This window comes from Bos indicus, chromosome 14, assembly GCF_029378745.1.
Source record: "Bos indicus isolate NIAB-ARS_2022 breed Sahiwal x Tharparkar chromosome 14, NIAB-ARS_B.indTharparkar_mat_pri_1.0, whole genome shotgun sequence".
NCBI lineage: Eukaryota > Metazoa > Chordata > Mammalia > Artiodactyla > Bovidae > Bos > Bos indicus.
Genome location: NC_091773.1, coordinates 16885361 through 16899078, shown reverse-complemented (window position 1 = coordinate 16899078; position 13718 = coordinate 16885361). Strand labels below are relative to the sequence as shown.

The window sequence follows — 13718 nt, the reverse complement described above, 5'->3', positions numbered from 1 at the left end:
ATTCATTGTAGAAACTTCGAAAGATAAAAATCTAAACAACAACGAAACACCTAAAGAAGAAAAAAGATCACTGGTAATTTACTGAGTATTTATTTACTCCTAATAAGAGTAAAACCTTTGCAAGTGAGGTTTTCAGGCAATGAAAAATTTTGAGCATAACATAGGAAAAAATATTACAAGGAAATGATTATGTCTGGAGCTCAAAACTATTCATCATAATAAAGTTCTTCTACCACTGACAATTTCCTTCTGCTTATCCAAACCCACAGATTTTGCTGCCAGCAAGAAGTTGTTTTTTGTTTTGTCTTTTTTTTTTTTTTAAATAAACTATTCAGTCATCCTAGGAAAGCAAATGGAAACGGGCACAGAAACCACTCACCAAGTTTGTGGCAATCTCCAGGGCTTCCTTGTGCCTTCCCAGGTGAACAAGGCATCGAGCCTGGCCTTCCTGGACATCCCTTTTCATGGCAAAATTTGTAGATGGCAGTTTTTCTGAGATACTGGAATACTCCTGCAGTGCTTTCTGGCAAATAATTGTTAAATAAAGGCAAATGAAGGGAGGGGATGAAGAGAAAGGCAGAAAACACAATATGAAAAAAGAATTCAGTCATGGGGGTGATATGTTTCCTAGGCAGTAGATAATGTTATAACTGACCCTGCAATGAACTAAAGGAAGACTTGAGCATTTCAGTCGGTACTAGTTTTCTAAGAGGTAGAGAAGAAATGTCTGGAGAATATAATTAAAACATTCTGGAGCCCAAAAGACCAGGATGTGACTCCCGGTTCTGCCACTAACTTGCTGTAGAATCTTTTCACATGAGCAAAACAACAACAGGATCCTTGTGAAGATGACATGAAGTCAATATAAAAAGCAAGCTGATAGCTAGTTGTTAGTTCTTTCCCCCACTTCTTTTTTAAAACACATTTTGGGGTGCCTTACTCCTGTGGCCTCACGAGGTATCCAAGCTAGAGGCTTCTGCATACTGAGGAGATAAGTAATCTACAAGGATCCAAACAAGCTCGCTATACCGGAGTGACAGGAAACAAAGCATACAGAGCCGTGTGGAGAAGGCCAGAAGCTTAGGATTCTAAGAGTACAAACACATCTCACAAAGGATCAAATTCATCTTCAAGAGCAACACTTATTATAGTACACTGTTATTTAAATATACTGCAGTGGACAGAACAAGAGAACATTTCAAGCAGCACAATCTTCTATATGTTAAATTCTACCTGATACTCTTGCCGTCTGTAGGCCAGGTCCCCTTTGAATTTCTGGACAGTCAGAGCTTCAACATCATCGCTGCTCCCTGTTTCTTCATAAAACCACTAGAAATTGTGAAAACAGCATATTATAGAGAAGGAGGTTATGCTTTTCCACCCCATGTGCAGGAGTGCTAAGTCACTTCAGTCGTGTCCAACTTTGTGCAACCCCATGGACTACAGTCCTCCAGGCTCCTCTGTCCATGGGATTCTCCAGGCAAGAATATGGGAGTGGGTTGCCATGCCCTCCTCCAGGGGATCGTCCCAACCTAAGGATTGAACCCACATCTCGTGTCTCCTGTATTGGGAGTTGGGTTCTTTACCATTAACACCACCTGGGAAGTCCTTTCCATCCCAGACTCAAGAGCAATTTCCCACATACAACTGATTAAACCTCAGAAAAGACATACTTCTCCAGGATAAGACTCAGGAAAACATCTGATAAAGAAGAATGACAAGTGTTTTGTTTTGTTTTTGCTGTGCTGGGTCTTCATCGCAGCAGGCAGGCTCAGCAGTTGCAGCCGGCAGGCTTGGTTGCCCTGCAGCATGTGGGATCTTAGTTTCCAGACCAGGGCTCGAACTCGCGTCCTTTGCATTGCAAGGCAGATTCTTAACCACTGGATCACCAGAGAAGTCCCAAGAATGACAATTTTAATGGTGACTCAGTTTTTATGAAAATTATCACCAGTAATAAATATACCAATAATATGATACCTCAACTAAACAAGTGTTAAAGTATTTAGTTTCCATAGCACTTCCAATTTGGGGTTTAGGGCCTGGGAACCTACATTTAACTAGCACAGTTTACAGTGGTTCTTTAGACTGAGATATGTTTTCCCGCAGAGAATTTCTTAGGGTGGATGGAACAACTCTTTACAGAGATAACATAGGAAAGAACTGCTATTACAGTGCTATTAGGAAAGTGTAAAAGCAAAAAGTAGAATCTAAGCAAAGACAAGAAAAGAAATTAAGGCTGAAAGGAGGCTTCCATGCAATCAAATGCCAACGTATTGTAGGAGAAAAGTTTCAGGAAAAGTCCATCTGGAATATTTTATTCACTTTTCTACTGCTTTAAACCCTACGGATAAAAAGAAAAGTGAAACAGATTTTTTTTTTTATTATTGCATTAAGAATGTTAAGATGAGAAAACAGGGATGATGAAAAGCATACCGTGTGCCAGTTTTCCAGCTCCAAAGAAGTATCTCATCCTCTCTTTTACTCACAGTAAAACACAATGTAGTCAAATGAAGTCTGTCCCCAGTTAAATGTTGTTATTAATTCAAAAGTAACTGCATTTGTGATAGTTCCACCATGGTGTCAAACTTTCTCAGTTCTATTTCTAAGAGAGATGCCTGGGTATCACGGCCACCCTGTTATCTTAGTAATATAGTTCCCTCCTTAGCCTGATCCCCCACAGTGGAGAAAGCTAGCAACCACTGCTTTTCTGTCCTCCCTGAAGCAGTGTGTAACCTAATAACAGTCTATATACTGAACTCATAATTTTGCTTTGCACTTTACTACTCCCCAGTTCCCAACTTCTTGAACAACAGCTGCATTACTGCACACCTCCATCCAATAGTCGAAATTCTACCAGGAAATGATCAGGCAAAATTGGCTTTCAAATGCAAGAACTCAGAAGAGAAAGGCTTCAAATACTCCATTCTGATAAGAAAAGGAGGGAAAAGCTGTGAACAAGGGTGAAAACTAAGACGTGAAGTGCAGATAAGACAAATACGTGGTTCCACACCAAGCAGTAAGGGAAAACAAATCTATCTCACACTCCTAGTTTTACACTTGGGAAAACCAACAGGACTTGAATGAAGCCTGAATTCATTTCTTGAATGAGGCCTGAATGGTAACTCTCTGAATTTATGAGAGTTACCATTTGCCAAATAAATAAATTCTAAAGACAAGTGATTTTGGGGATTTTACTTTATAAGTAAAAGCACATCACACCTGGCAAAGTATTATCTCATTCCACTCTCACAATAACCCTGTGAGCCAACAAACATTATTTTATTTTTTTCTCAAATGATGAGTAAGGAACTGACACTCTGAAAGTTAATTTACTGACTCGTAAAGTCAATGCTGGAATCCAAGGGTCCTATCTCACAACTGTGGCTTTTTAATGTGGTACCACAGGACTTCAAAAGTCCATTTCCCAGTTTTAGTCTACAGATCAAGTAGGTCACTCTGAAAGACTGCACGTGGCAAGGAGAAAATGTAAATGAAATAAAACAAAAATACAATCCAATCCAGGTATTTCAGAGTGCCTGACATCTGTACGTACAGGGGTTTTAAGGAAAAATGAGACAATATATGCCCAGTGCCTGGAATACTATTTGATAAAAAGGAACTATTATTGGTGAGATGAGATTTACAGACTAGAAAAAATCCAAGGTAATACTCTACTTACGCAAAGTATTCAGACTTCCTACTATGAACAAAAACTGGTAGGCAGTGTGGAGGACATAAGGTGAGGCACGCACCATCCTGTGATCATTCAGCATTCTGGGTCTAAGAGCTTTACGAGATACTGACAACTTCGTTAACAGACAAAAATAATGTGGTTCGAAGCGGGAGTTAGAAAAGACTTTATGGAGGAGGCGGCATTTAAGGTGGACCTTGAGAAATGGAGATAATTGAACGATTTTGACCACCTGAGCGGGGTTAACGTGGGCAAGGGGAACTCAGTGAACAAGAACAGGCCCGGTTCGGAGAGCAGACAACACTGAGGTCTGAAAAGTGGGCGGTGGCTGAATTTCTAGGGGCCCTGACTATACGGCTGCAGAAGCAGCGAAGGTCCATGGTAGCTAATACAGATTACTGAGTAGGGGCGTGAGGCCAGCGAGGCGCGGTGAGACCGGCCGAACGCCAGGTGTGACGTGATGGCCGACTGCGCGGGGATTCCCTCCGGGGCAGAGGATGTCGGACTCAGCAGGTGCGGCTCGTAGGTGGAGGGATGGCAGGGAGGCCCAAGTGAGCTTAGGGCGGCCAGAGGGTCTGGGTTCGGGGGACAGGCTACGCGGGCGTAGGACGTCTGAAGCGCTGTCGGGCCGGGACCACCAGGCCCGGAAGCTGCGGTGAGGCCGACAGGCCCCGCTCTCTCACCTGAGGCTCGCAGCGTTTGGCGCGGTACGACTCGGGTGGTCCAGGCCGCCGCTCCCGCCTCTCCTCGAACACCGAGTCCTCAAACTCGCCGCCGAGCAGCCAGCATCCCGTTTCCATTGCGCGCCCCACACCGGCGCATCGAGGAGGCGGTACCTAGAGCGGAAGGGGCCGGCAAGATCCGGCGCGCGGCATGCTGGGACTTGTAGTCTTAGGGCAGAGGCCAGACCGGGACTTGCCCCATGGTAAGTTTAAAGTTGTTGAGCTGAGATTTTATTTAATTCACAAGGCGAGGACAGAACTTGACTTCTTCGTTTCTGGAGATGGACAGAGCGATCCTTACGTGCACTCATCAAAAAGCACTGGCCTCAGGGTAGCTGTTAAAAACCAGGTTTTCACTGTTGACAGTATTCCTGGCACTGTTCTAAGACTTTTTTTTTTTTTTTTTCATTTTACTGTAACTTTTCTAACAACTTTTCAAAGACACAATGATTCTCATTTTTCAAATGAAAAATTGGGGCCTTAGAAAGGTTAAGTAATTTGCTCAGGATCAACTATTATGTGGCTGCTGCTGCTGCTAAGTCGTTTCAGTCGTGTCCAACTCTGTGCGACCCCATAGACGGCCTCCCATCAGGCTCCCCCATCCCTGGGATTCTCCAGGCAAGAACACTGGAGTGGGTTGCCATTTCCTTCTCCAATGCATGAAAGTGAAAGTGAAGTCGCTCAGTCGTGTCCGACTCTCACCGACCCCATGGACTGCAGCCTACCAGGCTCCTCCATCCATGGGATTTTCCAGGCAAGAGTACTGGAGTGGGGTGCCATTGCCTTCTCCAATTATGTGGCTAAAAGCTGGGAAATAAAGAATTGAGTCAATAATGTCTGTGTGTCTTCATGGAAGAGCCACACCAATTATAAAGATTGGGGTATAGTAATTCAGAAAAGCTATGACAAACCTAGACAGTGTATTAAAAAGCAGAGACATTGCCAAGAAAGGTCTGTATAGTCAAAGCTATGATGTTTCCAGTAGTCGTGTATGAATGTGAGAGTTGGACCATAAAGAAGGCTGAGCATCAAAGAACTGATGCTTTTGAATTGGAGAAGACTCTTGAGAGTCCCTTGGACTGCAAGGAGATCAAACCAGTCAATCCTAAAAATCAATCCTAAATATTCACTGGAAGGACTGATGCTGAAGCTGAAACTCCAATACTTTGGTCACCTGATGTGAAGAGCTGACTCATTAGAAAAGACCCTGATGCTGGGTAAAATTGAATGCAGGAGGAGAAGGGGACGACAGAGGATGGGATGGTTAGATGGCGTCATCTACTCAAATGGACCTGAGTTTGAGCAAGCTTCAGGAGATGGTGACGGACAGAGACGCCTGTGTGTTGCAGTCCATGGGGATCGCAAAGAGTCAGATATGACTGAGCGGCTGAACAGTAATACAGTAATTGAAGGGCTTGTAAAACAGGGGACATGGAGATTTATTCTGGGGACTCAATCAGGGAGCATTAATTCTTCCCAGAAAAACACTAGATCCCAGAACTCTAAACACAACATTTACTAGAATTCTTACTCTTTCAAGATGTTCCTTGAGACAAAAACGTACAAATTGTTGACAAAATATGGGGCCAGTATTTCACAGCATAGTATTATGGCACCATATTACATAGCAGGTCATAGACATGGAGGTTTTCTCTTCCAGGGTTCTTTTCTCAACCCAAATTTCTTCTCCACACATTAACTCTAGGAGAACCGAATCCACTCCCCAGTTTTTCAAAATCCATCTCTCTGTTGATGATTCCCCAAATCTAGAACCAGCTCCTGTATCTCCACCAGAATAGCCTACAGACATTAACCACTGATGAATTCATTCATGTAAGGACCCTTATGGAAAAGTCCTAGTTAGGAAAATTTTAGAAATTATAGAAAAGGAAGGGAAAAAGGTATCCATGATATTATCACCCAGAAGCAATGGAGTCTAAAGAAGGAAGAGCTAGTTGCCCTAATTCTAAAATGCTCTGTCCTAACAAAGACAGTACAGCATATTGTCAAAGGCCCTCAAGCACCAGATTTGTCTGGATTCATGATCCTGGTTCAGTTATTTGCTGGCTGTGTAACCTGATCTGTGAAGTGGGCGTTGATTAAAATAGTGCATGTAAGGTGCCTGTCTGATAGCAACTGAGTAATGTATGTTTATTCAAAATTCCTGTCCCAGGTGCAAAGAGCAAAGGAGGCAGGGAGTTTTTTTTTTTTTTTTTTTCACCTTTCCCTTTTTTAGGGGTGCTTGGTTTTTGGAACTTCTACTCTCCCCTGTTCTGAGATGCCTCCAGTCTAGCCTCTTCCTGGCCCTACAACTAACTGAGGTAGATATTTTGCTGAAATGATCAGGAAGTCATGGAAGGGGAGTTTATGGGTAAAAGAGAGTTCTTTGCCTTTTGAACTCAGGCTCCCTGAGCTAAGGGGTTTCCAGCCTTTTTACCACTAAGAACCGTCTTAGTTATTTTCCTCCAAAGTAGTGCAGGATTTGCATATGCAGTAAAACTGCATATGCTAACCAACGATTGCTTCATTTTCCTTTAAAGAAATTTGAATCCAAGTCCTCTGTAACAGCTAATTCAAGCTCTGCCCTGCCTGAGCCTATTAGCATTGCCTCACTGCATGTTAGGATTCTATGAAAGCAAAGAAGTAACTGCCAAGGACCCTGGGAAGCTTGAGGAAAGACTAAACGTGATTGATGTTAAGTCATTGACAATATTGAAAACAGCTCAAAGATTGCTATCATCATTGAGGACCCAGGGTCTGGTACCCCAAGTTGTAAACCACCACCTCAATTGATAGACCCTGGAATAATATTTTAAAAGAGCAGAGTAAGGCTTTCCTGGTGGTCGAATGGTTAAGAATTTGCCTGCCAATACAGGGGACACAGGTTCGATTCCTGGTCTGGGAAGATCCCACATGCCACAGAGCAACGAAGCCTGTGCGTCACAACTACTGAAGCCCATGCTCTAGAGCTTGTGCTCCACAAGAAGAGAAGCCACCACAATGAGAAGCCCGTGCACTGCAACAAAAAGTAGCCTCGGCTCACCACAACTAGGGAAAGGTCCAGTGCAGCAGCGAAGACCCAGTGCAGTCAAAAACAAATCTCAAAATACGTCTTTTTAAAAAAGAGAGAGGAAAGCAAACCAGTAAAAGAGTGCTCTGTAACTGTTAAACACACCTCATACACCTAGGAAGTGCCAGGTGTTAGGGAGTGCCTATGACAGACACTCTGATGGCAGGAAAGGGGACAATGTGACTTTAGTTTGCACTTATCTAGCACCCAGGAAATAATATTCGTAACAGCCTTTGCCAAAGTTAGTCTTCTTTTTTCTTTCTTCGGCCATGCCGAGTGGCATTCAGGATCTTAGTTCCCCAACCAGGGATAGAACCCATGCCCCCTATAGTGGAAGCACAGAGTCTTACCCACTAGACAGTCAGGAAAGTCTCTGAAAATTTTTATAGGAGGTACAGTCACTGATTCAACTAAAATTTATTGAGTACCTACTATAAGCAAGGACTGTTTTGAATGGAGGATACAGTGATAAGACAGGTGAAATTCTTGCTGTCATGGAACTTCAGTTCTAGTGAGTAGATAGATAATGAACAAGTAAGTAAATGAAAGAGGTAGCTTTAGCCCATGGTAAGTGCTACAAAGAAAATTTGGGGGATGATGTATAAGGGACTCCTTCAGGTAGCCAGGTAGTCAAAGAAGGTGCCTCTGAACAGCTGAGCCAGGAATGAAGAGGAGTTGGCCAAGAGGACATCTGGAGCAAGAGCATCTGAAAAACTGCAAGGCAAGAATGAGGAGCAGAAAGTGAGCCACAGTCCTGAGGCCAAGTGGGCTCGCAAGAGAGCTTGGTGTGTGGCCTGAGACAGGAGAGTGAAGCAGGTAGCAAATCGTGTGCTCCTTACACATTTACTGAATGAACAAGTGATCTAATGACCCCAGATTTCAAATACTGTATCTTACTAGCTTCTTGGCTGTATTTCTTCTGTTTGCTGTGTCTGGTGCCCATGATGTCACATTATTTTCCCATCACCCCCGTGGTTGTCATATGGTCTGACTCTGTAGCTGAATTTTGGCCTCTTTCCTCTTTTCCTCTACAAAACTCAATTTCATGCCCTTTTATTCAGGTCAGCAACTCTTGAGCCAACTGAAATTTTCTCAGGGCTTGTGAAGTGTACTGTCTCTTGCTGAGATCATTTCATTCCAGTGTCACAGGCTGTTGTCCCAAAGACAAACACTGCCTGCCAACACTAGCTATGTGCACAACTAGCCGGCATTGCTTTTTTCTCTCCTGGCTCCCGGACTCACAACTTTCAGTTCAATTTGATGAACATTTACTGAACAACAATTTTGTGAGGACACTGGTTAGGCACTAGAGGCAGTGGTTAAGGGTGAGAGCTCTGGAGACAGTTTGGCATCTCTAACACATACTAGGTGTGTGAATTTGAACCTGTGTGAGGCTCACTTTCCTCATCTGCACTGTGGGGGTAATAATAGTGTCACCTTCATGCATCAGAGGATGAGATGGTGGGATAGCATCACCGACTCGATGAACATGAGTTTGAGCAAACTCCAGGAGATAGTAAAGGACAGGGAAGCCTGGTGTGCGGCAGTCCATGGGGTTACAAAGAGTCAGACAGGACTTAGCTGCTGAACAACTTCATGCATCATCCATGGGGATTCAGATACATCATGTAACTCTCTCACTCTAGTGCTTGACATAGTGTTCAGCAAATGTTAGCTTTAAAAAAAGTTTTTTTAATGTTTTCTGCCTTCAAAGCGCTGTAAGCTAATGAAACAGATGTACACGCAGAGTCAACCAAAACCTGTTGGGTGGACACAGGGGAAGCAGTTAGTACTGACTGGAGCAGGAAAGGAATGAAGGAGGCCTTTGAGGGGAGGCAACAACTGTGGTGGTGACATCAGAAGGAGAAATCAGAGAGAAGGAGTAACATTCATATAAGCCTGGCAATGCAGGAGATACAAGTTCAATCCCTGGGTCAGGAAGATACCTTGGAGAAGGAAACGGCAATCCACTCCAGTATTCTTGCCTGGGAAATCCCATGGACAGAAGAGCCTGGTGGGCTACAGTCCATGGGGTCGCAAAGAGTTGTACACGACTTAGTGACTAAATAACATTATTTCAGTCAAAGCAGCTGTGTACCTACTGTGTAAAAAAATGCAATTAATGAACAAAAGACTGAATATAAGATTGAAAGTAATGAACCCCTTAAGAGAAATATAAAGTGCAAAGGAAGTCTGAAAGAAAGAGAGCTTAATTCCATTAAGGTACTTTGTATCTAAAGATCATCTTTTCATGGTGCTGGATTAACTGGACATCCACATGTTTAAAAAAAAAGAAACTAGATACAGACCTTATGCCCTTCACAAAAAGTAACTCAAAGTGGACCATAAATGCAAAATGTAAAATGCATTTTATAAAACTCCTAGAAAATAACCTCGGGAAAACTGAGATGATCTTTATTATGACAATGACTTTTTAGATAAAACACCAAAGGCACTATCCATGAAAGAAATAATGGGTAAACTAGACTTCATTAAATTTAAAAACTTCTGCTCTGCAAGAGACAGTTTCAAAAGGATGATAAGAGAAGACAAGCCATGGCTCAGCTGAAAATATTTACAAAAGGCAAATCTGATAAAGGAGTGTTATCTAACATATAGAAATAACCCTTAAAACTCAGTAAGAAAACGAACAACCTGATTTTAAAAATAGGTCAAAGGCCCTTGGTAACAACCTACAGAGGTGGACTGGGGAGGGAGGTGGGAGGGATGTTCAAGTGGGAACGGACATGGGTAAATCTTGGCTGATTCAACTTGATGTTTGGTAGAAACCAATGCAATACTGTAAAGCAATTAACCTCTAATTAAAAATAAATAAATTTTAAAAATAGGTAAAAGACCTTAACAGAAACTTCACCAGAAAAGATATACAGATGGCAAAAAAGCATATGAAAAGATGTTCAACACTAGTATGTAGTCAAGGAAATGTAAATTAAAACAACAGTGAGATCCCACTACACACCTATTAGAATGGCCCAAATCTAGAATACTGACAATAGCAAATGCTTGTGAGAATATGGAGCAACTGGAAGTCTCATTCACTGCTGGTAGGAATGTAAAATGGTATAACCACTTTGGAGGATAGTTTGGCAGTATCTTCCAGAACTAAGCATACTTTTATCATATGACATAAAGAAATCACAAGAAGAGATACATCAAGACCAATATATTTTATGAATATAAATGTAATAACCCACAACAAAATACTAGCAAATGGGAGACAACAGAATATTAAAAGTATGACACACCATAACCAAGTGGGATTTATCCTAGAAATGTAAGAGTGGCTCAACAAAAGAAAATTAAACAATGTAATACATCACGTTAATGGAATGAAGGGTAAAAATAAGATCATTTCAACTGATGCAGGGAAGGCTTTTGGCAAAAGCCAAAACTCTTTCATGATAAAACTGCTTAGAAAACTTGGAATAGAACCTCCTTAACACGATAAAGGGCATTTAATAAAAGCCCACAGAAACATCATATTTGATGTGAGACTGAAAGCTTTCTCTTATGATCAACAAGACAAGCCTCTGTCACCACTGCTATTCAACCCAGTACTAGAAGTTCTAACCAGAACCATTAGACAAGAAAAAGAGTAATAGGCATTCAAACTGGAAAGGAGTAGAACTACATCTATTTATGGATAACATGATGCTACATATAGAAAATTCTAAAGAATCCACATGAAAGTTACTAGGGCTAGTAAACAAATTTAGCAAAGCTGCAGGTTAAAAGATCAACGAACAAAAATTTTGTGTGCTTCTATACAGCAGCAATGAACAATCTAAAAAAGAAATTAAGAAAGCAAGTCCAGTAATAGTAACATCTTGAAAGAATAAAATACCTATAAATAAAAGCAACCAAGGAGGTGAAAGTAAGACTTGGTTGCATTTATTTATAGGTATTTTACTCTTTTATAAAATAAAAACTACAAAACATTGCTCGGAATGAGCAAAAAAAAAAAAGAGAGAGAAAAATAAATTGGACTTCACCAAAATTAAAATTGTGTGTGCATCTTTTTGTGTGCATCATAAATAAAGTGAAAAGACAACCCACAGAAGGGAATACAGTCAATTCTCATTACTCACAGTAGTTGTGTTTTATAAAGTCACCATAGATACTGAACATTGCTTCTAGGGTTAAGATCCTGGGATCTTCTGGTCATAAGTTTCATCAATCAATCAATACATATGCCTTGTTTTATGTGTTTTTGCTTGTGTGTGTATGCGTGTGCGCTCAGTTGTGTCATCTCTCTGTGGCCCCATGGACTGTAGGCCGCTAGGCTCCTCTGCCCGGGGAATTTTCCAGGCAAGAATACTGGAGTAGGCTGCCATTTCCTACTCTAGGGGATCTTCCCAACCCAGGGATTGACCTCGCTCCTCTTCTGTCCCTTGCGTTGGCAAGCGGATCCTTTACCACTTGTGCCACCTAAGAAACCTGTTTGTGCTTAAAGACACCTTATTTAATATATATTGATATATATTGGTTATTCATTAATGTTAAAGACACCTTATTTAATATATATTGATATATATTGGTTATTCATTAATGTTAAAGACACCTTATTTAATATATATTGATATATATAGGTTATTAAAGTTCAACAGCATATTCCTTGTGTCTGGATGAGGCTTATCTAACACACATTTTTCTCCACAAGGCATGTCACAACTTTTCTTGCATTCGGTAATGCTGGAAAACACTTTGGCAATACACTTGGGGGTCATTTTAAACGGTGAAGTTACCAAACAAGAAACACAAAATATTTTAAAAGTGGCACTAAACAGATTACAAAAAGGATGGTTCTTTACAGTCTGACAGCTAAAATAAGAGGCAAAGCAGTCCCTTTTTTGACCTCAGCTCAGAACATACACATGGGACAAATCAAATTTTTTGCTACTATGTACAAGCACATGAATGAGCACAAAATTGCCATGAATAGATTCAGGGGTTACGATTACATTTTAATGAGTAGTCAAATTTGCACATACAGAATCTGTGAATGAAAAGTGGCTGTATTTACGAATTGTGTATCTGATAAGAGTATAACATCCAGAATATATGAAAAGCTCCTAAAATTCAACAACAAACAGGCAGCCCAATTAAAAACTTAGCCAAGGACTCAAATAGACATTTTTCCAAAGAAGATATACAAATGATCAGTGACCACATAAAAGATGCTCAGTATCATTAGTCATTAGAGAGATGCATATCAAAACCACAGTGAGGTATCACTTCACACCTACTGAGATGGTGCTAACGATAAACACTGAAAATAAAAGGTGTTGGTGAGGATACTGAGAAATCAGAGCCCTGTACACTGCTGCTGGGATGTAAAATGGCCACAAACAACTGTACAAAATACTCTGATGGCTTCTCAAAAGGTTAAACATGAATTATTATATGATTCAGCAATTCCACTCCTAGATAAGTACCCAAAAGAACTAAAAAGAGGGACTTGTCTTCTGAGTTGTACGCTGATTTCACTGCAGCAATTTTCTAGCCAAAAATGGAAACAACCCAAGTTGAATACACACACACACACACACACACATACACTTGCGTGCATATTCAGCCATTAAAAAGGAACAAAATTCCAATATATGCTACAGTACAAATGAACTTAGAAAACATTATGCTAAATGAAATAATTCAGACACAAAAGGACAAGGATTGTATGACTTCACTTATTTGAAATATCAAGAATAGGCAAATTCATAAATAATCTAGAAAGTAGATTAAAGGTTATCAGGGGTTATGGGAAGAGGGGCAATGGAAAGTTATTGCTTAAGTTACAGAGTTCTGTTTGGGATGATGAAAAGTTCTGGAAATAGTAGCAATGGTTGTCCAACATTGTGTAGATAATTGATGCCACTGAACTGTACACTTAAAAATGGATATAATGGCAAATTTTACTATATTTTACCACATTAAAAAATGAAAAAAATCACTGAAAACTACTAATCACTGCTAATTTTTTATTTTGTATTCAAGGACACAGTCAACCAGGAGAGAAAAGTTCTTTGCTCTGTCAAATAAATATATTTAAAAGCTAGCAAACATCAGAGCAAAGTGCCAAGTCTATAAAAGAGACGGGGAAAATTACTAATAGTTATTTACAGCTATACAAAAGTAACATATTGCAAGGGAGACATAATATAAATATATTCAAAGGTTTCATTTCCAATACTTGACATTTCAAATTTTGAAAACA

At 40.7% G+C, this 13718-nt stretch overlaps 1 protein-coding gene across 6 annotated transcripts in view; it reads right to left on the bottom strand.

Moving 5' to 3' along the window:
* C14H8orf76 (chromosome 14 C8orf76 homolog) overlaps positions 1-11325 on the bottom strand; it is a 38317-nt gene extending 26992 nt beyond the window's left edge. The window contains exons 1-4 of one of the 6 annotated variants that reach the window (XM_070802497.1): positions 4375-11325; positions 1674-1880; positions 1234-1329; positions 380-523 (exon numbers count right to left, since the gene is read on the bottom strand). In XM_070802497.1, the coding sequence (XP_070658598.1) occupies positions 380-523; positions 1234-1329; positions 1674-1880; positions 4375-4491 (564 nt within the window). In that variant the 5' untranslated portion in view covers positions 4492-11325. The other 5 variants (XM_070802496.1, XM_070802495.1, XM_070802494.1 and 2 more) reach the window with 5 other exon arrangements.
* Positions 11326-13718: the final 2393 nt, after the last annotated feature.